At 35.4% G+C, this 27506-nt stretch overlaps 8 protein-coding genes and 3 pseudogenes across 11 annotated transcripts, besides 3 other annotated features; 4 read left to right on the forward strand and 7 right to left on the reverse strand.

Annotated features, from left to right (window-relative positions):
* Positions 1–11293: part of a mobile genetic element that runs on past the window's edge.
* On the reverse strand, positions 22–1273 carry TVAGG3_1013350 (annotated as a pseudogene). The gene has a single exon. A coding segment is annotated over exon 1 (1252 nt).
* On the forward strand, positions 2079–2647 carry TVAGG3_1013360 (annotated as a pseudogene). Its single transcript has one exon. A coding segment is annotated over exon 1 (569 nt).
* Positions 2678–2878, reverse strand: TVAGG3_1013370 (uncharacterized protein; the record flags this gene model as incomplete). The annotated part of the gene is made up of 1 exon (XM_051254593.1): positions 2678–2878. One exon carries the CDS (start codon positions 2876–2878, stop codon positions 2678–2680), a length of 201 nt encoding a protein of 66 aa, XP_051080167.1.
* TVAGG3_1013380 (organellar and viral DNA polymerase type B) lies at positions 3674–4588 on the forward strand (the record flags this gene model as incomplete). The annotated part of the gene is made up of 1 exon (XM_051254594.1): positions 3674–4588. One exon carries the CDS (start codon positions 3674–3676, stop codon positions 4586–4588), a length of 915 nt encoding a protein of 304 aa, XP_051080168.1.
* Positions 4925–5800, reverse strand: TVAGG3_1013390 (protein of unknown function, DUF4106 family; the record flags this gene model as incomplete). Its single annotated transcript, XM_051254595.1, has 1 exon — positions 4925–5800. The coding sequence occupies one exon, from the start codon at positions 5798–5800 to the stop codon at positions 4925–4927; it is 876 nt and encodes a 291-aa protein (XP_051080169.1).
* On the forward strand, positions 5837–6295 carry TVAGG3_1013400 (uncharacterized protein; the record flags this gene model as incomplete). Its single annotated transcript, XM_051254596.1, has 1 exon — positions 5837–6295. The coding sequence occupies one exon, from the start codon at positions 5837–5839 to the stop codon at positions 6293–6295; it is 459 nt and encodes a 152-aa protein (XP_051080170.1).
* On the reverse strand, positions 6312–6731 carry TVAGG3_1013410 (protein of unknown function, DUF4108 family; the record flags this gene model as incomplete). Its single annotated transcript, XM_051254597.1, has 1 exon — positions 6312–6731. The coding sequence occupies one exon, from the start codon at positions 6729–6731 to the stop codon at positions 6312–6314; it is 420 nt and encodes a 139-aa protein (XP_051080171.1).
* TVAGG3_1013420 (uncharacterized protein) lies at positions 6767–7747 on the reverse strand (the record flags this gene model as incomplete). Its single annotated transcript, XM_051254598.1, has 1 exon — positions 6767–7747. A coding segment is annotated over one exon (981 nt), but the record flags the coding sequence as incomplete, so codon positions are not given.
* On the reverse strand, positions 9948–10944 carry TVAGG3_1013430 (annotated as a pseudogene). Its single transcript has one exon. A coding segment is annotated over exon 1 (997 nt).
* An 86-nt stretch (positions 11294–11379) lies between the features above and the next one.
* TVAGG3_1013440 (protein of unknown function, DUF4106 family) lies at positions 11380–11832 on the reverse strand (the record flags this gene model as incomplete). The annotated part of the gene is made up of 1 exon (XM_051254599.1): positions 11380–11832. One exon carries the CDS (start codon positions 11830–11832, stop codon positions 11380–11382), a length of 453 nt encoding a protein of 150 aa, XP_051080173.1.
* Positions 11833–15995: 4163 nt separating this feature from the next.
* Positions 15996–16020: a mobile genetic element.
* Positions 16021–17025: 1005 nt separating this feature from the next.
* Positions 17026–17682, forward strand: TVAGG3_1013460 (protein ubiquitination; the record flags this gene model as incomplete). Its single annotated transcript, XM_001579554.2, has 1 exon — positions 17026–17682. A coding segment is annotated over one exon (657 nt), but the record flags the coding sequence as incomplete, so codon positions are not given.
* A 5047-nt stretch (positions 17683–22729) lies between these two features.
* Positions 22730–26992: a mobile genetic element.
* Between the last annotated feature and the right edge of the window lie 514 nt (positions 26993–27506).

Consider the following 27506-nt stretch of genomic DNA (forward strand, 5'->3'; position numbering starts at 1 on the left):
TAAAATAAAATTTTTTTACTCTTAGAACCACTCGAGGTTCTCCTTACGGTTGTTGAGCTTGTCACCGTCAATGTGTCTGACCCTCGTCTTCTTGTCTGGATTTGGAACCCATTGAATTGCGACAAGCTTGCCCATGGAGATTGAACCGCGATTCCGAAGGTTAAGGTTCAAGTGTCCCAAGTTGTTGAGGACTGGGGTAAGAACCTTGCCTGTCTCCTTGTTGCGGATTTGGTATGGGTAGGGTTGGGAAATTTCGTAAGTGTCATCGGCAACAAGGGTTGCCCATTCCTTCAGGAACTTCTTCTTCTTCCTCTTCTTCTCGTGTTTCTCTTCTTCCTCTTCTTCCTCGACAATTCCTTCTTCAATTCTGTGTTCACGAAGTACGGTGTTGCATGTTCTGTCCTTTCCGAGTACCTTCCAGATGGCGTCTATCTCTTCGAAGAAACGGTAGATGAGTCTGGCAAGGTCTCGGTTCTCTCTCGCGTAAATGCAAGGTTTCCGTGAAATCGTTCAGGCATTTCTCATTGGAAGCTTGGTTCATGAGGAACTCACCTTTAAGTCCCTTCATCTCTTCCATAAGACTACTTTGGAGAGTCTTAATGGTGTTTGTCAGATGAGCTTTCAATTGGGCAATTTGAATTTGAACTGGGCGCTTGTCTGGCAACCTTGAAAGGACATCTGCCATTGTGTTCGGCTTCGGTGCTTGTTCGGACATCGAAAAAATGAAGTGGTTTGAGAATGACGGTTTTACTTCAAAAAGCTTGTTATGACAGTTAAGTCATACAACCAAGTTTAAAATAATATCTTGTTCTTCTTCTGAACGTTTGTTGTCTCCTTCCGATAAAAGTTTCGAACATGAGAACCAAAAAAACGTTTTTTGAGATTGCGGAAGAGTTCAGGCAAAACGTTCATATTCTGGATATGTTGGGAGCAGTTCAAAACATCTGAGCTGACTTTCGGACAAAAATTGGGACAATGTCAGAAAATTCATCTTTGGTCGGACTGCTTGAAGGTAAGTCCCTTACATGAAGTAGCTCTGGTAAAGTCTTCTCATTTCTGCTAACTTTGGAGTATAGCTTCGTAGTTTAGAAGTTTTAATTTTAATTTCTTATTCCACTCTTTACTTCTAAACGGTAAGTATCCATGAGGTCAAGAGTAGCTTTGGTAGCTTTAAGTGGAGCTATCTGTTCCTTGACTTGTGCAATTTGGTTGCAATTGTGGTTTGAGCTCCTTCAAGTTCGCCGTCTATGTCGTTCTCAACGCCTTCAACCATGGCTTGAAACTCTTCATCGGTCCATTGAGATTGGTGTGGACGAATTTAATTGCTTCATTCAAAAAATGAAAAAAAATGTTTTTACTCTAAACGTAAAGGTTTACTGAACTGGTTGGATGTCGCCTTCACAGGTTATGTAGAACGGCTGACCCGAGAAGTGAAGGAGACCCTTTGAGAATTTGGCTCATTCTTGGGAAAGGGTTCTCTCTGGTTGGAAGTTGTATCCAAGGACGCTTGGCAAAGAACTTGAGAAGAGCTTCTTTCTTTGCTTGCTTTATGTCGTCGTAGGCTGTCCCGTCTGGTATTTGAATTGGAATTCCAGTCGAAGTCTCGAGATTCAAGGCAGCCCTTCCCGTTATCCAACAGTTAACAAGCTTGCCTTTTACATTCTGCCTGAGGAAGTCTTTAACAAGCTCGTTAATTTCAATTAGGTAAATTGCCTCGTCGGTAGGTTCGACCTCGACCATTGCTACTGTCAGTAAAAAGTACTGCTACTGTCAGAAAAAGTACTGCTACTGTCAGAAAAAAGTACTGCTACTGTCAGTAAAAGTACTGCTACTGTCAGTAGCAGTACTGCTAGGAGCAGTAAAAGTACTGCTACGAGCAGTAAAAAGGAAAATTTGAGAGGGTTTTCGACGATAAAGTACTGCTACTGTCAGTAAAAGTACTGCTACTGTCAGAAAAAGTACTGCTACTGTCAGAAAAAGTACTGCTACTGTCAGTAAAAGTACTGCTACTGACAGTAGCAGTACTGCTAGGAGCAGAGATTTTTATCGTTGTGGTCCGACGGTTAAGCCACAAACGAATGTCCGACGTCCCACCAACCGAGCCATTCCCAAACCAGAGGAACCTAAAGCACCAGCCCTGCACCTCAGTTCCAGCAAGTCCCTCCACCAAATTACTACCAATTTCCACCTCAAGGTTACTACCAATTTCCACTACAAGGCTTCCCGAACTACCTCCTCAGCCTATGCCTACTTCCCCAACCCTTGGATGTTCCAGCAAGCTCCACCCCAGCAATTCCAATCTCAATCCAAGAGAGACCAAGAGTTCGAAGAAGGTCTGAACCGTTTACGCAAAGAGTATGCCACAGCCCCTATGGAAGACGACAGGCTTTCAGTCTCTTCCCTAAGGTCGACCAATTCGACTCGTACCACAGATTCGGTTCGTGACCGTGACGACTACCTCAAGCAGTCTGAGAGACTCTTCATCCTACAACCATTTACAGTTGGAGCTCTCAAGAACATGCGCAATTACGAAGGTCAAACACCAGCTGGAGACCGTAAAACAGACGTACTCGCAAGAGCAGTCCAACTGGTCAAAACAAAGACTGAGATAGTCGACTTCATTCTTGCAGCTTGCCCATACAAGTAAAAAAAAATAAACAATTACGAGTTAAACTTTTTATTCTTTCTTTTCTGAGTTGTTTAGAGCTGGTTTCTCTTGTAGGAACCTTTCGTACTCTTCCATGGTCATGTAATTGCGAATTTGGTACGCAATTCCAGGTTCGTTGTTTTTGAACCTTACGTATGTAACGCTTCCATCCTCCTCAGGGAAGTAAGCTGCTAACATCTGACCAAGTTTTCTCGGTGACTCGGAGCTCATAAAAATGTCACTTTTTAAACGTTAAGTTTTTAGTCTTATTTTACCCTTTGTTTACCCTTTGTTTGTCAATGTAGTATTGGAGTGCAATTTCTCCAAATTCTCTATGTCGGAGTTCTTCAGCATTTTCCAAGGTGTACCTGGAGAACTCAAAAAAGTTGTCAAGAAGATACTGCCATGCTGCTCTTCTGAGTTCGTCGGTATTTTGGAAGTGTTGCACCTTCGAGTCTTCGGACATGAAAAAAATGACACTTTTTCTATTAAACCGTTTTGGCATTTCTCATGAGTGAGTATAGTTCTGCCGAACCATTGGAAGAGAAGAAGTACCCTTGCTGGCAAAAGACAAAAATAGTTGCCTTAGTTGTCATTGCAATTGTACTCGTAATTGAATTCATTGTACTTCTCTTCACGTACATAAAACTCAGCAATGGTATTTGCTTTAAGAAGCTACCATCTTACTAAGACTAAACACTTAGATTTTTCAAGCTTGACTTTTTACAATTTGAATTTTACACCCAAAAATATATTTTAGGGTAGAAGGGTATATCTACCCCGTTTTCTACCCTCTTTTCTACCATCGTAGAAAACACACAAAACTCTTGAATTTTGTTGCTGAATTCAATAAAAATATATTTTAGGGTAGAAGGGTATATCTACCCCGTTTTCTACCCTCTTTTCTACCATCGTAGAAAACACACAAAACTCTTGAATTTTGACACTTTCACAAAAAACATAAAAAACATAAAAAATAAAGTTGGTTTTTTTAAAAAAATATTTTTTTATTTTTATTGTAAGAACATGTTAGCAACAACAGCACCAAACTCGTTAGTCATGAACCCAACTTCAATGTTAGTAGAGATGAAAAGCTTCATTCCTTCTTCATATACTTTCGAAACAGAAATCCAGAAGATAAAGCAAGAACTTCTCCAAGGAGATTTAGATTGCACTGCAAAAGATGAAACAAATGAACAGTATCTTTATGAAATGCAGGACATTATTGACCATTTACCTAAACTACCTGAAATCCAACAACAAAAGCTCACTATTCCTGAATTCGACGAAATTGAAGTCAAAGCAACTGACTCAGTAGAAATAAAGAAGTTCATACGAAAGGTTAACTATGAGTTTCTTGGATTTCATTGCAACCACAAAGTCATGGACAAAGATTGCGATATGGTATATAAGAACATCTCTGACATATACAAATCTGGGGAGTTTAAGACCTACGATAACTTTGTTTCGTTAGTTGCAAAATGTGTATGGCAGATAAGAGATAAAGATAGAAGAGGTAAGATATGGAATGAACAGATAAAACCCGCAACTTTTGAGTTAAAGAGAGCAATTGACGCCTTAGTCATACTAGCAGGTAAGGTTTCAGAATATAACGCAAAAATGAACCCACAATGTTCTAAATGTAAAGCAGCAATGAGGAAATATAACTACTCCGTCAAAGAGATAGAAAGAATGAGAAACGACTATGCTGACTTAAAGAAAGAAGTAGAGAAACCAGCAGAAGATAAAATGGACATGTTGACATTTCTAAACAAAAACTATCCAACAGCTGACGATTTCCTTCTTTCAGATGTCAAGAAGAAATATAAAGAAACCTTCGGCATTGTTAAAACATTCGATGTACTGACAGAAGAAATAGAAGCTACGAAATTGTTTAGAATTTCACGAATTCACAATGTTTACCATGTAAAACGCTTATAAAATAACTGGGGTAGAAAAGAGGGTAGAAAACGGGGTAGATATACCCTTCTACCCTAAAATATATTTTTGCTGAATTCTGAGTAAAATTCTGAGTAAAATGACATATGGAACACATACTTTTTTCAGTAAGGACATATGGGGTAGAAATGAGGGTAGAAAACGGGGTAGATATACCCTTCTACCCTAAAATATATTTTTGCTGAAAAAAATGACCAAATTTCATGAAATTTCTCTAGACCGACTTTTACAGGGGTAGCCAAAACTCATGAAAATCGTAAAAAATAAGAGAGTATTTTGACAACTTCAAACAAGCAGAGTAAATGAACCATTTATTTTTCAAGCTTGACTTTTTACAATTTGAACTTTGTTCGCGTAGATGTGAATTCTGAAAGAAGTATGAGGGTCTTGTATGACTTTGTACTTCTCCCATAGTTCATGTCTGTCAAACTTACCTGCCATGGACTCTTTCATAAGTTCCATGAAATCGTCTTCTGACAATCCTGGGAAAAGTATAATGTCAGTAAGTATTCTCTTTACATCCTTACTTAAACTCTTGGCTGTCTGTACACAAATGACAACAGAGATGTTAAAGTGTCTGAGCTTCTTGAGAATTCGACACATGTCTTGTTCTCTGTTCTTTAACAAAGGATGAGAGGCGAAATCATCTAAGATAAGAAGACATCTATGAGGGTAAGTCTTCCAATCGTAAGATTGCAATTTCTTCGAAATGTATTCTATCTCTTTCTGTTTGTTTCTGAAGTGTTTCTTCTCTAATATTCTCTGCATTTCCTCATTTGGGTCTTTAAACTTCGAATTTATATACTCATTTATAGCATTGTACTTCAAAACCCTTCTTTGGTACTTCTTTATCCAATCTAACAACTCAGTATCCTTTATACATACTAACTTAGACTTCTTTATAATATCTTTGAACGAATTTACGGTTTGGTCAAATTGACCAGAAGTCGAACAAATAACAACTAACTCATAGAATGGGTTCTTCTCATCTAGTTCTTGTTGTTGTGCAGCCATTTTAAGATAAGTTAAAGTCTTACCCGACCCAGGTGGTGCAATTAGACCTGTTATACCATTCTGAGCAAATAAGAACTTGTCATGTATGGGTTTTATCTGAGCATTTTCCAACTTCCTCTTGTTCTTATTTAAAACATTCTCAAATTTTTTGTCAATGTCAGCAAACTTTTTTTCTAACATATTTTTAGAAAAATTAAAATTTTTATCTTTTTGAAAATGTCTAGCGATTTCGCTATCTATATTCGAGACAAGCTTTTTGACAGCAAAACATCTGTCGACCATAAAATCTTACATAGTGTAAACAAGAAAGGTGAATTTGTTCTAAAGTTCTGTTTCTGGGAATATGACAAGAACCATAAAACATTACAAAGAGCAGTCTTAAAATTTGTCAATGACAGACTTGTTGACAGAGATGACGCCGATTGGAAAGATGAAGTCCAACAAAAGTTCTTAGAATGCAAAGAAGACACATGCGCTGTTCTTGAAGATGAAATAGAAAACAGAATAGATGAGCTATTAAAGGACAAAGAACTTTTACATAAATATGGTTCGGAGAAATTTGACATAACTCCACCAGAGAAGAAGAAGAAGAAGAGAGAAAAGAAAGAAAAGAAAGTAGAAGAAGAGAAGAAAGAACCTGAACCAGAGCCAGAGAAAAAGAAATTTGACATGTAAAAATAAAATTTTATTTTTAGAACATTTCTGGGTCAATGTCAATGTTCTCTTCCTCTTTAGGAGCAAACACTGGCTTAGACTCTAAAATCTTTTTACCCAATTTACCTTGAACTTCAACTATCTTAGACTCATAATATTCATAGTCGTCTGCTTTCTTTGGTTCATAAGGTATAACAAGTTTGTATGCTTTGCCTTCTTTAAGGTTTGAAAACCTTCTGTCAAAACTTTCTTTGACTGCTAACAAACCTTCTATGTCTAAGTCTTCAAATTTCGCACCATTTTTAGTCACAATAGCAAACTTAACTGGTTCGATGTTCCAAACTTTGTCAAATGAAGACTTTTCAAAATGGTAGAAGTAAACATTCAAATAAGCGAATGGGTCTAGTTCTTCTTTGACTTCTGTCATGTACTTGTTGACTGAAATATATTTCGTCATCTTTTCTATCGGATAAAAAAATATTTTTTTAAAATTTACTCAGAAAAATTTTTCTTTGTATATACGCCGTTCTGTATGTCTAAAAGATTTTTGACATTTGCCAAGAATGTTCGTTTAGAAGCTGCCATATAACCATACTCTTGACAATATTGTTTATACGAATCGTACAATGACCTTTCATCTAAACACTCAAAGTTAGTCTCATCTACGAACAGTTCATAAACACTCTTGTTTGCTTCTAACAATGTTTGTCTCTCTTCGGTATGTGGAATTTGTCTTGGATTGAACTTAGAAATATCTAATGTCATAAAGTATGAGAACAAGTGGTTGTAAAAGTCAGATGTCAAAGTTTCTGCTAAGTCGTCAAAATATTCTGTATCTTGCATATGAGAATCTGACGTTCTGACAACTACATATCTTCTGTCAGAACTTTCTAACTTCATCGGAACAACATTGTTTGAAACCATAATGAAGTTTGCAACATTTTCACAAACTCTTTGGTCTTTATACTTTCTTTCAACAACTCCAACTTTGTCTGTTATAAGACTCTTCAAAGCATCTGAGTTTAAAACCTTTGTTGTATCTATACTTTGAAGTTCGTTACATACTATAAGTTTCATATTCTCTATTGAAGAGTTAAATTTACCGCAGATGTTTTCTAAGTTTGTCATATTAGGGTTCGAATAGCCCTCTAACAGTTTGCACAAAATATCTGTAAAGAAAGTGTTCTTACCAGTTCCTTGTTTTCCAATTATAATGAGAGCAGTTTCATTTTTAGCACTTGGATGTTGTAAGATGTTTGCAAACCAACATAAGATATACTCATAGACTCTTTCGTTTCCATTGCATATAATTTCTTTGACATGGTCTAACCAAGCTTCTATAACATTTTCTTTCCATTCTACTTGTTCGTATTTATATCCAGTGAAGATAGAATAGAAGTTTGGAGATGGTGTATAGAACTTTATACCACGAACTGAAAAATCTTCTAACTTTGACAATAAGATATCCCAAGCATCTAACATCTTCATTCCAACTTGTACAACTTTTATTTTCTTAAGTTTCTGTCTACATTCTTGTTCAGACACTATTGTTGCTCTTGGTTTGTTAAAGACAACATCCCATTCTTTCATGACATAACATTCTGGGGCAGAGTCGACATAAATGACTAAACGTTTCAAATTCTCGACTGCTTTGTTATAGTCTCGAAATGGACACATATTTCTGAATGTTTGGAAGTCATAAAAATCTGAAACATCTATTCTGTACATTTTTATAAAAATAAAAAAAAATATTTTTTTTATTCTTGACTTTGTTGTTGCATTTGTTGCATTTGTTGTTCTTGAGCTATTTGTTGTTGAAGTTGTTCTTGTAGTACAATACTTTCACCAGTTGCATCTTCCAATTCGAAACTTTCTGCCGTCATTGACAAATACATAGGACATAAAAGTTTTACAGGAACAAGTTTGCGTCAACTAAGGTTAAGTTTATGTTTGCTAAAGTGTTTGAGTTTACTAAAGCTGAAAACTCTGCATTCGAATGAACAATAGGCAAACCAGCAGAGAAAGTGTTGTTTATACGCATGAGTATCTTTTGGTCATAGTAGTTTCTGTCGACATTCGAATAGCACTTTGAACCTAAGTTTGAAACAATATATAAAATAGGTGTACTTAAAGTCAATGGAACAGACAAACTTGTATGACACCTTTCCTGTTATAGGAAACTGTTGGTAGTAAAAACCAGATATAAGTTTTGTATTATAGCTCATATCGTTTATACTAAACTCAGTCGGACATCCAAACATAATGAAACCTGCTCTAGTTGCAGCACATGTTACATCCGTCCTTAAAGTATTAAATAAGTCAACAAAACCTGTTGTGGTATATCTGAGTAAGTATCTTCAAAGAAGTATTTTTTACCATTCACAACAACAAAGTCTTCTGGTGTCAAAAGAGCAAAACAGGCTTTAGTCGTCATCGTGTTTAAGGTCAGTTTACAATATCGTCCTTGAGGACTTTGTAAGTTTGTTGTTATAGAATTATATGACTCAGGGTTTTTAGTCGTAATAGTATAAACCACTATGTCTTCTGCCATTTACTTAGCAAGTAAATTTTAATGAAATGTTGTGGTCGTCAAATATTTTTATGACGTCTGGGAAACTATATTTTAAGTTCAACGTTTCACCTCCTTTCATAACGTATATCTTGTCAATGACATTGTATGAAAACACCACAGCAAGCAATGTCGGGTTCTATTTCTTTGATGTTTATATCGTCTGCCTCTGTCAAAAGTTTCAATAGTTCTTTCAAAATTTCATGAGGTGCGATGACATATGAGTTCACTTTTACAGGGTTGTGCTCAACCAAGTTTAACATTATACCCAAAGCCTGACAAATCTTCTCTGAGTTTTTAAGTTTGTCTTTAAGTTGTTGGTAGTCGTTTCGAATATCTGCAACAGAACTTAAGTCTCTGCTAACTTCAGGGTATGTTGGTTGTTCTTTTACAGGAACTATTGTTATACCATCTTCGTCTTCGTATGGTTTCCCCACTTCAACATCTCTTTCTTTGACATTGACAACAACACTTTGACTGTTTGTTTGAGTTGGTGAATTTAACTTCACATCTGCCACCGCCATTAAACCTTTTGAAACACTTACGCTTCTATTTTTCGGAAATGACATTTTACTAAGAATAAAAAGATGGACGTATTTGAGTATCTCTTTGAATTGAAGCAAAACAAAGTTACACACACAACAGTACAAGTTCATTGACAGAATAGTTCTTTACACAAACAATGGAAAATGTTATAGAATAGCAATATTTGCTGAACCAAAATATTTTCATAAAGCAAAGAAAGTTGGTATAACTGAAATGGTGAAAGTTCTTGACGTTGACAAAAATATAACAACAAAACTGACCGATATTTCTAAAGGAAAGTTTATAATACAATATTATATCAAAACTGGCGTACTGTCAATATTTGACGGAGAGAAGTCAGTTCAAGAACAACTTACTGACCTGCTGCCAAAATCTGCTCGATGGAAGCTGTCGTTATGCCAATCTGAGGAGCCCCAGCAGGTTTCATCGAACGAATCTTCAAAAGAGCATCTTCTGTGAAAAGTGCTATTGGTTTTGTAAACTTCTTTGCTTTCAATTCATCTGGACCATCTCTGTCACCAGTATATTGTATTTGTACAGTACCAACAGTTGAAATACCACCCATAAAGTCTTCTGAGTCAGCAAATGGAATGCCAAGCCAAAAGTTTGAACGGTCTCCATTTGTATATTGAGTTTTTTGACCTCCTGTATGAGTCCATACTTTCACATATGGCATAATAGAACTTTGCATTTCAGGGTTAATGGTTGTTGTGAAGTTGTTGTTAAAGTTCATAGCATCTAATGTCAAGTTGTATGACCTCATATCCTCAACTGTAGAATATTCTTCTCTTGGATAATATTTGCCATCTATGTTTATATGATATTTAATACCAGGGTTGTAGAAGCAAGAATAGTCATTTATAGTTCGTCTGAACAGTACAACATAGTATCTGCATGTTTCATTGCAGTTGTTAAGGCAATATCTGTTCTTGCACCTGGGTCAGCACTTTGGTTTCCAACTTCACCTGCAAAGTCTTTGACAGATATTTGGTGTATAGGGAACATAAGTGGAACTGCAATATATTTGGCAGCTAAAGCATTTGAAATATCTGGGTCCAACATATAGACTGCAAGTCTGCTTTCTATTCTCTTGCATTCAAATTTTTCGCATGTGAACTTAACTGGGTCCCAAGCAGTTCCAGCAGCATTGAAATAATAGTTTACTTCAGTGTTGAGGTTTGAGAAACCAAAGTCTAAGTCAACTTTGTCTTTGCAAAATTCGGCGAATGACGTTTGATTTGCTCCCTTTACGTCTGTAAGAGTGAATGGGTCTTGCGTTGGTGCAATGACTAAGTTATTTTTGCTTGGAGTAAGTTCAATAGAAATTTTTCCTGCCCAGTTTGGCAAGTATCTTAAAAACCTGAAGATGAGGAAAGATGACAAAGGAACTCTAAGTTTCAGTTTTACTTTGGTTACTGCTGCTGCAGTTTGTCCAGAAAGGTTAACATAAACTCCTGGAACGTTAGGGTCAAGTCTTCTTATTTTCTCAATAGTTGCATATTGGTCTGTTTGTTCTCTAGCTTGTGGTTGTACTGAGTTTCTTAAAGCGAACCATTCATAGTTTGCCCATGTTACTGTTTGAACTAAGTCAGAGTTAGAATATATCTTATATCCCATAAAAACTTCTGGAGCATATTGGTATCCGACATAGAAAATTCCATTGCAACCTTTCTTGTCAGACAACTTGACAGAAGGTTTTATTTCAATGTCTTGTTCCACGTATAAGAATGAGTTGTCAATAGAAATTATATGAAACCTGTCGCAAGCAATATCTACTGTTGTTGAAGAACCTTCTCCAAACTCACCTACATTTCCATAAGAAACAGCAGTTGTATATTCGTAAGTTCCAGGAACTATTTCTGACCTTCTAATGGCATTGTCGCATTCGTTATACCATTCGAAACATTTCCATTCATAGCATCCAAAACTGTTGGCGTTATATTCTGAGCGGCGTACATTTCATATGAGTAAAAATATAGAATAGTTGGATTTATATGTCATAATAGAACCCACGTGGACCAAGCTTTACTTTCTTCCTGGCTGAGTTTTTAACTCTTCTTTTTCCTTCATTGCCCTCTGCTTGAAGTTGTTGCATCTTTGCATTATGTTCATCTAGTATGTTGCAAATTTCCCATGTCCTTTTTGCCTTTTGGCTCTGGTCGCCCATCTCAGGTAACCTATATCCTAGAAAGAGTTTGTCATAGTCTGTATTTGAGTCTTCGCGTATTGTTTGCATGACTCTTTCCTGAGTTTCCGGTTCAAGCTCTTCAAACAGTGCCTGTCCATATGGAATATGCTCGTTTCCAAATATATGTTTTTGTAGCCATTCTGGTTTTCTTTCCATGTTACCAACTATATCTTTTGTGAATGGGAAAGCTTTTACCCAATCTTTCAGTCTTGCGTCGTTTATTTCTGTAGTTGTTTTATTTTTGTCAAGGAACATGTTTTTCAATACTAACATTTCATTTGGTACTGTCCATTTGAGTTTTCTTAAATATTCATCCCTTCTCAGTTCATTGTCTGCAAAGTAAGTTTTTATGACATTTTGTAAACTTTCATTTGCAAGGTCATGTACAATAGGTTCTCTTCCTTCGCTCTCCCTAACTTTCTTTCTAAACTCTTCACCAAATATACCATCTCTATGGTCTGTGTAGTTCTTTGAGATAAATGTTCTAGAACGTCAGGTGTTATATTTCCATCAGCCATGTTCATTTCATACTGGTCCAAAATATCTGCATGTTTCATATCTTTCAATGGCATTAAAGCCGCGCTTAAAATACCAGCTATATCTCGTTCACCATTGACTTCCATTGCGTCTACAACTTCTTGGAATTGTGGTTGTAAGTTTATGAACCACCTATCTGGATTAGCTTTATGACCCCATCTCATTGTAGTTCCATCGTCTGCAGAAACAAAAGTAGGTTTGTTTCCATCTTGGTTAGGTTCTGAATGAACTTTAAACAATGTTTCATTTCTATATGTTTTCTTGAAATTTAACCTTTTATTTTCACCGAGTTCATCCGAAGATTGAACGTTAAATGCTCGTAAGTAAAAAGGGTTGTTGTATTTGTGTACATTTTCTTTCAGTACTTCCATTCTATGCTGAATATTTTCATCTGGTGCTGGAGTCTTTTGTATGTCGGCAAACATTTTTCGATATTCTTCTACTATGTCAGCCGAATTTTTTTTAGACTCTTGGAAATATTCCATATTCTCCGCATACTCTTGTTGAGGGTCAAGATTTTTCGGCTGTTCCAAATCTTCATCTAGTTCTGTGAAGTTAGTTTCCAAAGGAGTGACTTGTTCGTTTCCTTCAGGCTCTTCTAGCTGTTGTTGCTGAACTATTTCTTCCATGTCTGGTTGTATCTGAACTTCTTCCTGTGGAGTTTCTTGTACCTCATCTGCTGGCATTTCATATATTCCGAGACCGTTTTCAACAATTTCCCTATCTACGTCATCCGCATTCATAAGCTTTTGTTCTTTCGTTCCGTCTCTATTTTTTACGCGTTTCATGACGAAAGTTGAATTGTCATTTAGCTCTGACATCAAATATCTCGGAGTAAATTCATCCATGTCATTTGGATGATATGCTATTAAATCATATCCCTTAGCGAGCTTGTATTTTCCAGGTTTGAGATTATATCCGTTTTGGTGCTGAGCCATAAAGCTAAATAGGTTCGGGTCAGTATTTCCATCCTTGAACTTTCCAATAGCTTCTTTATATCTGTCACTAAAGTCAATACTATCTGGGAAACCACACTCTTCTTTAAGCATTTTTAAGAATTCTTGGTTTCCTTGTTCTCTACTTCTTTTATGTCCTTGCTCTGTTTGTGGTTGTTGTGGTGCAGTGTTTTGAACTGTTGGTTGTGGTGCTGGTTGTTGTGTTGGTTGTTGTGCTGGTTGTTGTTGTTGTTGTGTTGGTTTTGGTGCATGCCTGTGTCTGTGTCCATGTGACGATGTAAATGTTTTAGGTAGTCCTGGTGCAGGTGCTTCTCTTGGAGGGTTTGGTGGTATATAAGTTCCACCAGCTGGCACATATGTTCCATCTGCAGCATAATGTCCTACCTGACTTTTCGTTTTTAAGAAAGCATTTACTAGGTCTGTTTTGGTCTGTTGTAACTCTTTTTCTTGACTTTTCACAACAGTTGCTCTAACGGCGTCATAGGCACTTTGAACTGCCTGTCTCGTTGCTGCATCTGTTATTTTCGTCATATTTTGTGCTACTTCTCTTAACTCTTTGTCGAAACCTTCAGACTTCAGTTTCTTTCCAGATGAGAAGTCGTTCACTTGTTTCACCTTACTATGAAGAGCTTCGAAAGCGTTCTTAAAGTCAGCATTTGTTAAAGCTTCATTTGAACTATCTTCATCCGCTTGTATTTTTGTCCTTATTGACCCTATGAGTTGGGCTGCTTTAGCGTTGGCTTGGGCATCTAACCAGTCATTGTTGGCTTTTATATATTCTGCGCTTTTCATTGCCTTTTGCATAGCCGCGTCGTTATTTTTACTTTCTTGTGCTAAGTTTTCATACTGTACGGTTTGGTTTTGCAACTGTAAAAGTTTTTCTGCCTTTACATTTGCTTCAACTTCTTTTTTATACTCATCGCTATCCATATATGTCTTCAGGGCTTTTTGTTTTATCTCTTCATCTTTCAGTATTTTATATTGAGTAGTATGGTTTTTCAAATTTATGACATCTTGTTCCATTTTTGCTACTTCTGCTGCTTTTTCTGACACTTTTTTCGCATATTCCTCTGTACTTAGTTCTTTCAGTTGTTCTTCTTTCTTCTTTTTCTCTACGTTTAACTCATTTAGTTTCTTTGTGTGTCTGTCATATTCTAGTTTCTTTTCGTTTTCACTTATTTGCTTCTGTATGTCTATGTTTGACTTTTTGACATCTGATATTTGATTTTTGAGTAAACTCAAATTCATTTGACTTTGAGGGTTATATGCTGTTCCGTCTGCAGCTCCACCATAGCCTGCCATTTTCGCTAAAAGTGCCGCTCTTAAACCTCCACTCTGTGCACCAACAACTCGGTTTAAAAGCATAGGATTGCTTGACATTTGTTGCAACATAGTGGGGTCATTCAGCATTTGTTGTTGCAACTGTTGTTGTGGTGTTAGTTTTACTATTGGATGTTTCAATGCTCTCTTCCTCTTACGTATATTCTTACGTAGCTTACGTGGCATTTTAAGTGAAGTTAAAAAGCGGTTTTTGACAGATGTTTTATTGTGACTTCTTCGTAAAGACTTTGTTGAGATTTCTTCGTAAATGACCCAAAAATATATTTTAGGGTAGAAGGGTATATCTAACCTCTTTTCTAACCTCTTTTCTACCCTCTTGAATTTTCATGAATTTCTTCGTAAATGTTTTGTCAAGACTTCTTCGTAAAGACTTTGTTGAGACTTCTTCGTAAAGACTTTGTTGAGACTTCTTCGTAAATGACCCAAAAATATATTTTAGGGTAGAAGGGTATATCTAACCTCTTTTCTAACCTCTTTTCTACCCTCTTGAATTTTCATGAATTTCTTCGTAAAGACTTTGTTAAGACTTCTTCGTAAAGACTTTGTTAAGACTTCTTCGTAAAGACTTTGTTGAGACTTCTTCGTAAAGACTTTGTCAAGACTTCATCGTAAAGACTTTGTTGAGATTTCTTCGTAAATGACCCTAGTAGTATATTTTTGGTGTAAATTTCATGAAAATTCATGAAAATTCAAGAGGTTAGAAATGAGGTTAGAAAAGAGGTTAGATATACCCTTCTACCCTAAAATATATTTTTGGTGTAAATTTCATGAAAATTCAAGAGGGTAGAAAAGAGGTTAGAAAAGAGGTTAGATATACCCTTCTACCCTAAAATATATTTTGGTGTAAATTTCATGAAAATTCAAGAGGGTAGAAAAGAGGTTAGAAAAGAGGTTAGATATACCCTTCTACCCTAAAATATATTTTTGGTGTAAATTTCATGAAAATTCTGAGTAAAATGACAGATGTTTATATGACACTTTCTCCGGTTTATAGGACCTCTCTCATATTCTAAACATCAACATCAGGGCTAGAAGGCACGAAGTGCCTGGAAGCCCCACTTCCTTTTTTTTTTTTTTTTTTTTTTTTTAAATTCGCCATAAATGATGATTAATATTCAAGAAATAAAATTTAAATTATAAATCTAAACAAATATTGGAACTATATACTGGGATCAATAGATCATTGAAATCACAAAAATATTGCCCATAGGAAGTCTCCATGAAAACGAAGGTAATGCACGTCTCCAAAGCTTCTCCATTTCTCCATCTCCATGAAGAAATCGAACTAGTTTGTCTTTCTCCACGTCTCCATGGAGAAAATATGAGGTGAACTCATTGGAAGCTTTTACATTTTTAAACTTTAAAGTTAAAATCTGACATTTTGATAAGAAACAAATATTATAAATAATGGGATATAATTTTACAAAAAAAATTTACAAAACTGGAGAAGCTTATATTTTGGAATTTGGAGATCCCAGCCGTTATTTTTCCAAACGAGATCCTTAATGATTAAACTAGAATAATGAATTGGAAAATAAAAATCTTTGATTTATTTTTGAGTGGGATCACATCTTTGTAAACTTAAAGGGATGAAATTCTGAAGTTTACAAAATCTTGTAAAACGACTGTTTCTCACTCAATATGTGATATTGTCGAATTTTTCTATAACATAAATTTGTTTTATAAGATAAATTATGTATTGACATCAATAGTATGTCTAGAAATATTTTCTATCAATGGGGAAAAAAATCAAAAATTCAATTTTGATTTCGAAATAACTCAAAATCAGTTTAGAATTGAGAAATAAAACAATTATGAAAAGATTGTACTAATATGAGTCTAACAATCAAACAGAAGCTTTTCCATTTTAAATACTTAACTGAAAGAATTTGAGATTAATTTCTTCAAAAAATCTTTAATATAACTTAGACTATGAAATATTTTGTATATTGATACTGGGAATCATAACATATTTACACCCTATAAGTGAACACCTTCCATATTAATCACATTTCTGAATACAATGAGTGATAAGAAAAATTCGAAATAACTTTCTCAACATATTGATAATATGTAAGATCTCACCTATTAGTAAAAATTCACACAATGCTTAAGAATTTAAACAAAAGCTTTTTTAGTTATAAACTTCTAATGGCCATATAAATAGTTTAAAATCTCTCAAATTTGACCGAGAAAACGGTTTCAAAGTTGAAAATAAACTTTCTTAATTTCAAAAAAGCTTCATGTAATAACATTGCTTGTATCTAACTGTAGTAAATGATATATTTATTTTTTAGAAATATAAAATTTGATAATATTTGTGAATAATTATCAAATTTTATTTGGGTATATATGATAAATTTAATAAATATTTGATGGGTCCATATTCATAATATGCATGATGTGGCATACTTTTGAAAAATTGATTAAATCATTTATCTAATATATAGTTTTTTAACTCAAAAACAAATGTAGTAATATTTTGGCACTAATAATTAATAATTTCATAATCAATAATCCAAATTAATCATTCTAGCACATACTATAATGCCGATTTTTAGGAAAATTGTAAACTTTTAGCTAAAAGTGTCACAGCGAAAAACTTTTCCATAGAATGTCAAGTTCAGAGCAGCCAAAAAATGTTAATTGGTGCATTTCCAATGACCTTAAGCCAATCAAAGTATTCGAATACCCAGATCAAGCATCAAAAATTATTTGGGGCGTCAATTCCAATAATATTATACAAATATCTTCACAAATTATCGAATTGACAACAACCCACAAAATATCTATCCAAATGGCGCTATATTTGATTGATATTTTTTCACAAATTCTTGTTAAAGAAATTAAATTATTTTCAGAACTTTATCAAAAGATATCGAACACATTTTCATACATACATGAACCGAAAAACAAGAGATTAGCGACACTTTTACATTACAAAGGTATCAAATTTGAAAAATTCGAACCTGAAATGAAAGAAGAAGAAATTTTCAATTTATATCCAACAGATTCTCCTTTATACTATATTGCATGGGATAAAGTTGACGATCTTAAGAGTAAGTTCCCAAATCTTGATATTAATGAGAAGATTGATAATATCAAACCACTTAACTGTGCAATTAAATATGGATCAGAACTGTGTTTCAATTACTTGAAAAATTTAGGAGCTCAATACACCGATTACTCCGAAGAATGTGCTGTTCATGGCGGAAATCAAAACATTTTTATGCAAATGATTGAAGATGGTAAAAAATTCGATAACATGGTAATAGAACTTTTGCATTTCAGGGTTAATGGTTGTTTGTGAAGTTGTTGTTAAAGTTCATAGCATCTAATGTCAAGTTGTATGACCTCATATCCTCAACTGTAGAATATTCTTCTCTTGGATAATATTTGCCATCTATGTTTATATGATATTTAATACCGGGTTGTAGAACAAGAATAGTCATTTATAGTTCGTCTGAACAGTACAAACATAGTATCTGCATGTTTCATTGCAGTTGTTAAGGCAATATCTGTTCTTGCACCTGGGTCAGCACTTTGGTTTCAACTTCACCTGCAAAGTCTTTGACAGATATTTGGTGTATAGGGAACATAAGTGGAACTGCAATATTTGGCAGCTAAAGCATTTGAAATATCTGGGTCCAACATATAGACTGCAAGTCTGCTTTCTATTCTCTTGCATTCAAATTTTTCGCATGTGAACTTAACTGGGTCCCAAGCAGTTCCAGCAGCATTGAAAAAATAGTTTACTTCAGTGTTGAGTTTGAGAAACCAAAGTCTAAGTCAACTTTGTCTTTGCAAAATTCGGCGAATGACGTTTGATTTGCTCCCTTTACGTCTGTAAGAGTGAATGGGTCTTGGTTGGTGCAATGACTAAGTTATTTTTGCTTGGAGTAAGTTCAATAGAAATTTTTCCTGCCAGTTTGGCAAGTATCTTAAAACCTGAAGATGAGAAAGATGACAAAGGAACTCTAAGTTTCAGTTTTACTTTGGTTACTGCTGCTGCAGTTTGTCCAGAAAGGTTAACATAAACTCCTGGAACGTTAGGGTCAAGTCTTCTTATTTTCTCAATAGTTGCATATTGGTCTGTTTGTTCTCTAGCTTGTGGTTGTACTGAGTTTTTAAAGCGAACCATTCATAGTTTGCCCATGTTACTGTTTGAACTAAGTCAGAGTTAGAATATATCTTATATCCATAAAAACTTCTGGAGCATATTGGTATCCGACATAGAAAATTCCATTGCAACCTTTCTTGTCAGACAACTTGACAGAAGGTTTTATTCAATGTCTTGTTCCACGTATAAGAATGAGTTGTCAATAGAAATAATATGAAACCTGTCGCAAGCAATATCTACTGTTGTTGAAGAACCTTCTCCAAACTCACCTACATTTCCATAAGAAACAGCAGTTGTATATTCGTAAGTTCCAGGAACTATTTCTGACCTTCTAATGGCATTGTCGCATTCGTTATACATTCGGAAACATTTCCATTCATAGCATCCAAAACTGTTGGCGTTATATCTGAGCGGCGTACATTTCATATGAGTAAAAATATAGAATAGTTGGATTTATATGTCATAATAGAACCCACGTGGACCAAGCTTTACTTTCTTCCTGCTGAGTTTTTAACTCTTCTTTTTCCTTCATTGCCCTCTTGCTTGAAGTTGTTGCATCTTTGCATTTATGTTCATCTAGTATGTTTGCAAATTTCCCATGTCCTTTTTGCCTTTTGGCTCTGGTCGCCCATCTCAGGTAACCTATATCCTAGAAAGAGTTTGTCATAGTCTGTATTTGAGTCTTCGCGTATTGTTTGCATGACTCTTTCCTGAGTTTCCGGTTCAAGCTCTTCAAACAGTGCCTGTCCATATGGAATATGCTCGTTTCCAAATATATGTTTTTGTAGCCATTCTGGTTTTCTTTCCATGTTACCAACTATATCTTTTTGTGAATGGGAAAGCTTTTACCCAATCTTTCAGTCTGTGCGTGTTTATTTCTGTAGTTGGTTTTTATTTTGTCAAGGAACATGTTTTTCAATACTAACATTTCATTTGGTACTGTCCATTTGAGTTTTCTTAAATATTCATCCCTTCTCAGTTCATTGTCTGCAAAGTAAGTTTTTATGACATTTTGTAAACTTTCATTTGCAAGGTCATGTACAATAGGTTTCTTTCCTTCGCTCTCCCTAACTTTCTTTCTAAACTCTTCACCAAATATACCATCTCTATGGTTCTGTGTAGTTCTTTGAGATAAATGTTCTAGAACGTCAGGTGTTATATTTCCATCAGCCATGTTCATTTCATACTGGTCCAAAATATCTGCATGTTTCATATCTTTCAATGGCATTAAAGCCGCGCTTAAAATACCAGCTATACTCGTTCACCATTGACTTCCATTGCGTCTACAACTTCTTGGAATTGTGGTTGTAAGTTTATGAACACTATCTGGATTAGCTTTATGACCCCATCTCATTGTAGTTCCATCGTCTGCAGAAACAAAAGTAGGTTTGTTTCCATCTTGGTTAGGTTCTGAATGAACTTTAAACAATGTTTCATTTCTATATGTTTTCTTGAAATTTAACCTTTTTATTTTCACCAGATTCATCCGAAGATTGAACGTTAAATGCTCGTAAGTAAAAAGGGTTGTTGTATTTGTGTACATTTTCTTTCAGTACTTCCATTCTATGCTGAATATTTTCATCTGGTGCTGGAGTCTTTTGTATGTCGGCAAACATTTTTCGATATTCTTCTACTATGTCAGCCGAATTTTTTTTAGACTCTTGAAATATTCCATATTCTCCGCTACTCTTGTTGAGGGTCAAGATTTTTCGGCTGTTCCAAATCTTCATCTAGTTCTGTGAAGTTAGTTTCCAAAGGAGTGACTTGTTCGTTTCCTTCAGGCTCTTCTAGCTGTTGTTGCTGAACTATTTCTTCCATGTCTGGTTGTATCTGAACTTCTTCCTGTGGAGTTTCTTGTACCTCATCTGCTGGCATTTCATATATTCCGAGACCGTTTTCAACAATTTCCCTATCTACGTCATCCGCATTCATAAGCTTTTGTTCTTTCGTTCCGTCTCTATTTTTTACGCGTTTCATGACGAAAGTTGAATTGTCATTTAGCTCTGACATCAAATATCTCGGAGTAAATTCATCCATGTCATTTGGATGATATGCTATTAAATCATATCCCTTAGCGAGCTTGTATTTTCCAGGTTTGAGATTTATATCCGTTTGGTGCTGAGCCATAAAGCTAAATAGGTTCGGGTCAGTATTTCCATCCTTGAACTTTCCAATAGCTTCTTTATATCTGTCACTAAGTCAATACTATCTGGGAACCACACTCTTCTTTAAGCATTTTTAAGAATTCTTGGTTTCCTTGTTCTCTACTTCTTTTATGTCCTTGCTCTGTTTGTGGTTGTTGTGGTGCAGTGTTTTGAACTGTTGGTTGTGGTGCTGGTTGTTGTGTTGGTTGTTGTGCTGGTTGTTGTTGTTGTTGTGTTGGTTTTGGTGCATGCCTGTGTCTGTGTCCATGTGACGATGTAAATGTTTTAGGTAGTCCTGGTGCAGGTGCTTCTCTTGGAGGGTTTGGTGGTATATAAGTTCCACCAGCTGGCACATATGTTCCATCTGCAGCATAATGTCCTACCTGACTTTTCGTTTTTAAGAAAGCATTTACTAGGTCTGTTTTGGTCTGTTGTAACTCTTTTTCTTGCTTTTCACAACAGTTGCTCTAACGGCGTCATAGGCACTTTGAACTGCCTGTCTCGTTGCTGCATCTGTTATTTTCGTCATATTTTGTGCTACTTCTCTTAACTCTTTGTCGAAACCTTCAGACTTCAGTTTCTTTCCAGATGAGAAGTCGTTCACTTGTTTCACCTTACTATGAAGAGCTTCGAAAGCGTTCTTAAAGTCAGCATTTGTTAAAGCTTCATTTGAACTATCTTCATCCGCTTGTATTTTTGTCCTTATTGACCCTATGAGTTGGGCTGCTTTAGCGTTGGCTTGGGCATCTAACCAGTCATTGTTGCTTTTATATATTCTGCGCTTTTCATTGCCTTTTGCATAGCCGCGTCGTTATTTTTACTTTCTGTGGCTAAGTTTTCATACTGTACGGTTTGGTTTTGCAACTGTAAAAGTTTTTCTGCCTTTACATTTGCTTCAACTTCTTTTTTATACTCATCGCTATCCATATATGTCTTCAGGGCTTTTTGTTTTATCTCTTCATCTTTCAGTATTTTATATTGAGTAGTATGGTTTTTCAAATTTATGACATCTTGTTCCATTTTTGCTACTTCTGCTGCTTTTTCTGACACTTTTTTCGCATATTCCTCTGTACTTAGTTCTTTCAGTTGTTCTTCTTTCTTCTTTTTCTCTACGTTAACTCATTTAGTTTCTTTGTGTGTCTGTCATATTCTAGTTTCTTTTCGTTTTCACTTATTTGCTTCTGTATGTCTATGTTTGACTTTTTGACATCTGATATTTGATTTTTGAGTAAACTCAAATTCATTTGACTTTGAGGGTTATATGCTGTTCCGTCTGCAGCTCCACCATAGCCTGCCATTTTCGCTAAAAGTGCCGCTCTTAAACCTCCACTCTGTGCACCAACAACTCGGTTTAAAAGCATAGGATTGCTTGACATTTGTTGCAACATAGTGGGGTCATTCAGCATTTGTTGTTGCAACTGTTGTTGTGGTGTTAGTTTTACTATTGGATGTTTCAATGCTCCCTTCCTCTTACGTATATTCTTACGTAGCTTACGTGGCATTTTAAGTGAAGTTAAAAAGCGGTTTTGACAGATGTTTTATTGTGACTTCTTCGTAAAGACTTTGTTGAGATTTCTTCGTAAATGACCCAAAAAATATATTTTAGGGTAGAAGGGTATATCTAACCTCTTTTCTAACCTCTTTTCTACCCTCTTGAATTTTCATGAATTTCTTCGTAATGTTTTGTCAAGACTTCTTCGTAAAGACTTTGTTGAGACTTCTTCGTAAAGACTTTGTTGAGACTTCTTCGTAAATGACCCAAAAATATATTTTAGGGTAGAAGGGTATATCTAACCTCTTTTCTAACCTCTTTTCTACCCTCTTGAATTTTCATGAATTTCTTCGTAAAGACTTTGTTAAGACTTCTTCGTAAAGACTTTGTTAAGACTTCTTCGTAAGATTTGTGAGACTTCTTCGTAAAGACTTTGTCAAGACTTCATCGTAAAGACTTTGTTGAGATTTCTTCGTAAATGACCCTAGTAGTATATTTTTGGTGTAAATTTCATGAAAATTCATGAAAATTCAAGAGGTTAGAAATGAGGTTAGAAAAGAGGTTAGATATACCCTTCTACCCTAAAATATATTTTTGGTGTAAATTTCATGAAAATTCTTGTTGCTCTTGGTTTGTTAAAGACTACATCCCATTCTTTCATGACATAACATTCTGGGGCAGAGTCGACATAAATGACTAAACGTTTCAAATTCTCGATTGCTTTGTTATAGTCTCTAAATGGACACATATTTCTGAATGCTTGAAGTCATAAAATCTGAAACATCTATTCTGTACATTTTTATAAAAATAAAAAATATTTTTTTTATTCTTGACTTTGTTGTTGCATTTGTTGCATTTGTTGTTCTTGAGCTATTTGTTGTTGAAGTTGTTCTTGTAATACATACTTTCACCAGTTGCATCTTCCAATTCGAAACTTTCTGCCGTCATTGACAAATACATAGGACATAAAAGTTTTACAGGAACAAAGTTTGCGTCAAAACTAATGTCAACGTTATACTTGCCAAAGTGTTTGAGTTCACTAAGGTTGAAAATTCTGCATTCGAATGAACAATAGGCAAACCAGCAGAGAAAGTATTGTTTATACGCATAAGTATCTTTTGGTCATATAGTTTCTGTCGACATTCGAATAACACTTTGAACCTAAGTTTGAAACATATATTAAGATTGGTGTGCTTAATGTCAATGGAAGACATTCCTTGTATGACACCTTTTCCTGTTATAGGAAACTGTTGGTAGTAAAAACCAGAAATAAGTTTTGTATTTAGCTCATATTGTTTATAGTACTCAGTCGGACATCCAAACATAATGAAACCTGCTCTAGTTGCAGCACATGTTACACCCGTCCTTAAAGTATTAAATAAGTCAACAAAACTGTTGGTGGTATATCTGAGTAAGTATCTTCAAAGGAGTATTTTTACCATTCACAACAATAAAGTCTTCTGGTGTCAAAAGAGCAAAACAGGCTTTAGTCGTCATTGTGTTTAAGGTTAGTTTACAATATCGTCCTTGAGGACTTTGTAAGTTTGTTGTTATAGAATTATATGACTCAGGGTTTTTAGTCGTAATAGTTAAACCATTATGTCTTCTGCCATTTATATATATTTAAAAGTTTTTTCTGAAAGTGGAGAAGAACTTCATCTAAACTTTCACAAGGCGTTTCTTGAAGTTCTCTGTCTAAGAAGTTCAAATATTTTGTAAAGACATAGAACTTTCCTTTGTCTACACGAACAAACAAAACAGGGTCTTTCATATCGTTCAAAAGTGTGTAAAGTCCTTTACATGAAATAAAGTCTATATTATTTTTCTTCAAACATCTTTCAAGAAGTTTTGACATTTTTACTTAGCAAATAAATTTTAATGAAATGTTGTGGTCGTCAAATATTTTTATGACGTCTGGGAAACTATACTTTAAGTTCAACGTTTCACCTCCTTTCATAACGTATATCTTGTCAATGACATTATATGAAACAACCACAGCAACTAATGTCGGGTTCTATTTCTTTGATGTTTATATCGTCTGCCTCTGTCAAAAGTTTCAATAGTTCTTTCAAGACTTCATGAGTGCAATGACATATGAGTTCACTTTTACAGGGTTGTGTTCGACCAAGTTTAACATTATACCTAAAGCTTGACAAATCTTCTCCTGAGTTTGAAGTTTGTCTTTCAGTTGTTGGTAGTCGTTTCGAATATCTGCAACAGAACTTAAGTCTCTGCTAACTTCAGGATATGTTGGTTGTTCTTTTACAGGAACAATTGCTATACCATCTTCGTCTTCGTATGGTTTCCCCACTTCAACATCTCTGTCTTTGACATTGACAATAACACTTTGACTGTTTGTTTGAGTTGGTGAATTTAACTTCACATCTGCCACCGCCATTAAACCTTTGAAACACTCACGCTTCTATTTTCGGAAATGACATTTTTACTTAGAATAAAAAGATGGACGTATTCGAGTATCTCTTCGAATTGAAGCAGAACAAAGTTTACACACACAAACAATACAAATACATTGACAGATAGTTCTTTATACAAACAATGGTAAATGTTATGAATAGCAGTCTTTGCTGAACCTAAATATTTTCATAAAGCAAAAAGTTGGTATAACTGAAATGGTGAAAGTTCTTGACGTTGACAAAAATATAACAACAAAACTTACAGATATTTCTAAAGGTAGTTTATCTTACAATTTATGTCAAAACTGGCGTACTGTCATATTTGACGGAGAGAAGTCAGTTCAAGAACAACTTACTGACCTGCTGCCAAATCTGCTCGATGGAAGCTGTCGTTATGCAAATCTGAGGAGCCCCAGCAGGTTTCATCGAACGAATCTTTCAAAAGAGCATCTTCCGTGAAAAGTGCTATTGGTTTTGTAAACTTCTTTGCTCTCAGTTCATCTGGACCGTCTGTCACCAGTATATTGTATTTGTACAGTACAACAGTTGAAATACCACCCATAAAGTCTTCTGAGTCAGCAAATGGAATGCCAAGCCAAAAGTTTGAACGGTCTCCATTTGTATATTGAGTTTTTTGACCTCCTGTATGAGTCCATACTTTCACATATGGCATATATAGAACTTTGCATTTCAGGGTTAATGGTTGTTGTGAAGTTGTTGTTTAAAGTTCATAGCATCTAATGTCAAGTTGTATGACCTCATATCCTCAACTGTAGAATATTCTTCTCTTGGATAATATTTGCCATCTATGTTTATATGATATTTAATACCGGGGTTGTAGAAACAAGAATAGTCATTTATAGTTCGTCTGAAACAGTACAAACATAGTATCTGCATGTTTCATTGCAGTTGTTAAAGCATATCTGTTCTTGCACCTGGGTCAGCACTTTGGTTTCCAACTTCACCTGCAAAGTCTTTGACAGATATTTGGTGTATAGGGAACATAAGTGGAACTGCAATATATTTGGCAGCTAAAGCATTTGAATATCTGGGTCCAACATATAGACTGCAAGTCTGCTTTCTATTCTCTTGCATTCAAATTTTTCGCATGTGAACTTAACTGGGTCCAAGCAGTTCCAGCAGCATTGAAATAATAGTTTACTTCATTGTTGAAGTTTGAGAAACCAAAGTCTAAGTCAACTTTGTCTTTGCAAAATTCGGCGAATGACGTTTGATTTGTTCCCTTTACGTCTGTAATAGTGAATGGGTCTTGTGTTGGTGCAATGACTAAGTTATTTTTGCTTGGAGTAAGTTCAATAGAAATTTTTTCCTGCCGTTTGGCAAGTATCTTAAAAACCTGAAGATGAGGAAAGATGACAAGGAACTCTAAGTTTCAGTTTTACTTTGGTTACTGCTGCTGCAGTTTGTCCAGAAAGGTTAACATAAACTCCTGGAACGTTAGGGTCAAGTCTTCTTATTTTCTCAATATTTGCATACTGGTCTGTTTGTTCTCTAGCTTGTGGTTGTACTGAGTTTCTCAAAGCGAACCATTCATAGTTTGCCCATGTTACTGTTTGAACTAAGTCAGAGTTAGAATATATCTTATATCCCATGAAAACTTCTGGAGCATATTGGTATCCGACATAGAAAATTCCATTGCAACCTTTCTTGTCAGACAACTTGGCAGAAGGTTTTATTTCAATGTCTTGTTCCACGTATAAGAATGAGTTGTCAATAGAAATAATATGAAACCTGTCGCAAGCAATATCTACTGTTGTTGAAGAACCTTCTCCAAACTCACCTACGTTTCCATAAGAAACAGCAGTTGTATATTCGTAAGTTCCAGGAACTATTTCTGACCTTCTAATGGCATTGTCGCATTCGTTATACCATTCGGAAACATTTCCGTTCATGGCATCCAAACTGTTGGCGTTATATTCTGAGCGGCGTACATTTCATATGGGTAAAAATATAGAATAGTTGGATTTATGTTCATAATAGAACCCACTCGGACCAAGCTTTACTTTCTTCCTGACTGAGTTTTTAACTCTTCTTTTTCCTTCATTGCCACTACTTTCACTAGATGAAGTTACTTCTTCACTACTTTCACTTTGTTCTACTCTTCTCTTCTTCTTTGGTGTCGCTTTTGGTAACTTGCCCTCTGCTTCAAGTTGTTGCATCTTTGCATCATGTTCACCTAGTATGTTGTAAATTTCCCATGTCCTTTTTGCCTTTGGGCTCTGGTCGCCCATCTCAGGTAACCTATATCCTAGAAAGATTTTGTCATAGTTTGTATTTGAGTCTTCGCGTATTGTTTGCATGACTCTTTCCTGAGTTTCCGGTTCAAGCTCTTCAAACAGAGCTTGTCCATATGGAATAAGCTCGTTTCCAAATATATGTTTTGTAGCCATTCTGGTTTTCTTTCCATGTTACCAATAATATCTTTTGTGAATGGGAAAGCTTTACCCAATGTTTCAGTCTTGCGTCATTTATTTCTGTAGTTGGTTTTATTTTGTCAAGGAACATGTTTTTCAATACTAACATTTCATTTGGTACTGTCCATTTGAGTTTTCTTAAATATTCATCCCTTCTCAGTTCATTGTCTGCAAAGTAAGTTTTTATGACATTTTGTAAACTTTCGTTTGCAAGGTCATGTACAATAGGTTCTCTTCCTTCTATCTCCCTAACTTTCTTTCTAAACTCTTCACCAAATATACCATCTCTATGGTTCTGTGTAGTTCTTTGAGATAAATGTTCTAGAACGTCAGGTGTTTATATTTCCATCAGCCATGTTCATTTCATACTGGTCCAAAATATCTGCATGTTTCATATCTTTCAATGGCATTAAAGCCGCGCTGAAAATACCAGCTATATCTGGTTCACCATTCACTTCCATTGCGTCTACAACTTCTTGGAATTGTGGTT

This window comes from Trichomonas vaginalis, chromosome I, assembly GCF_026262505.1.
Source record: "Trichomonas vaginalis G3 chromosome I, whole genome shotgun sequence".
NCBI lineage: Eukaryota > Parabasalia > Trichomonadida > Trichomonadidae > Trichomonas > Trichomonas vaginalis.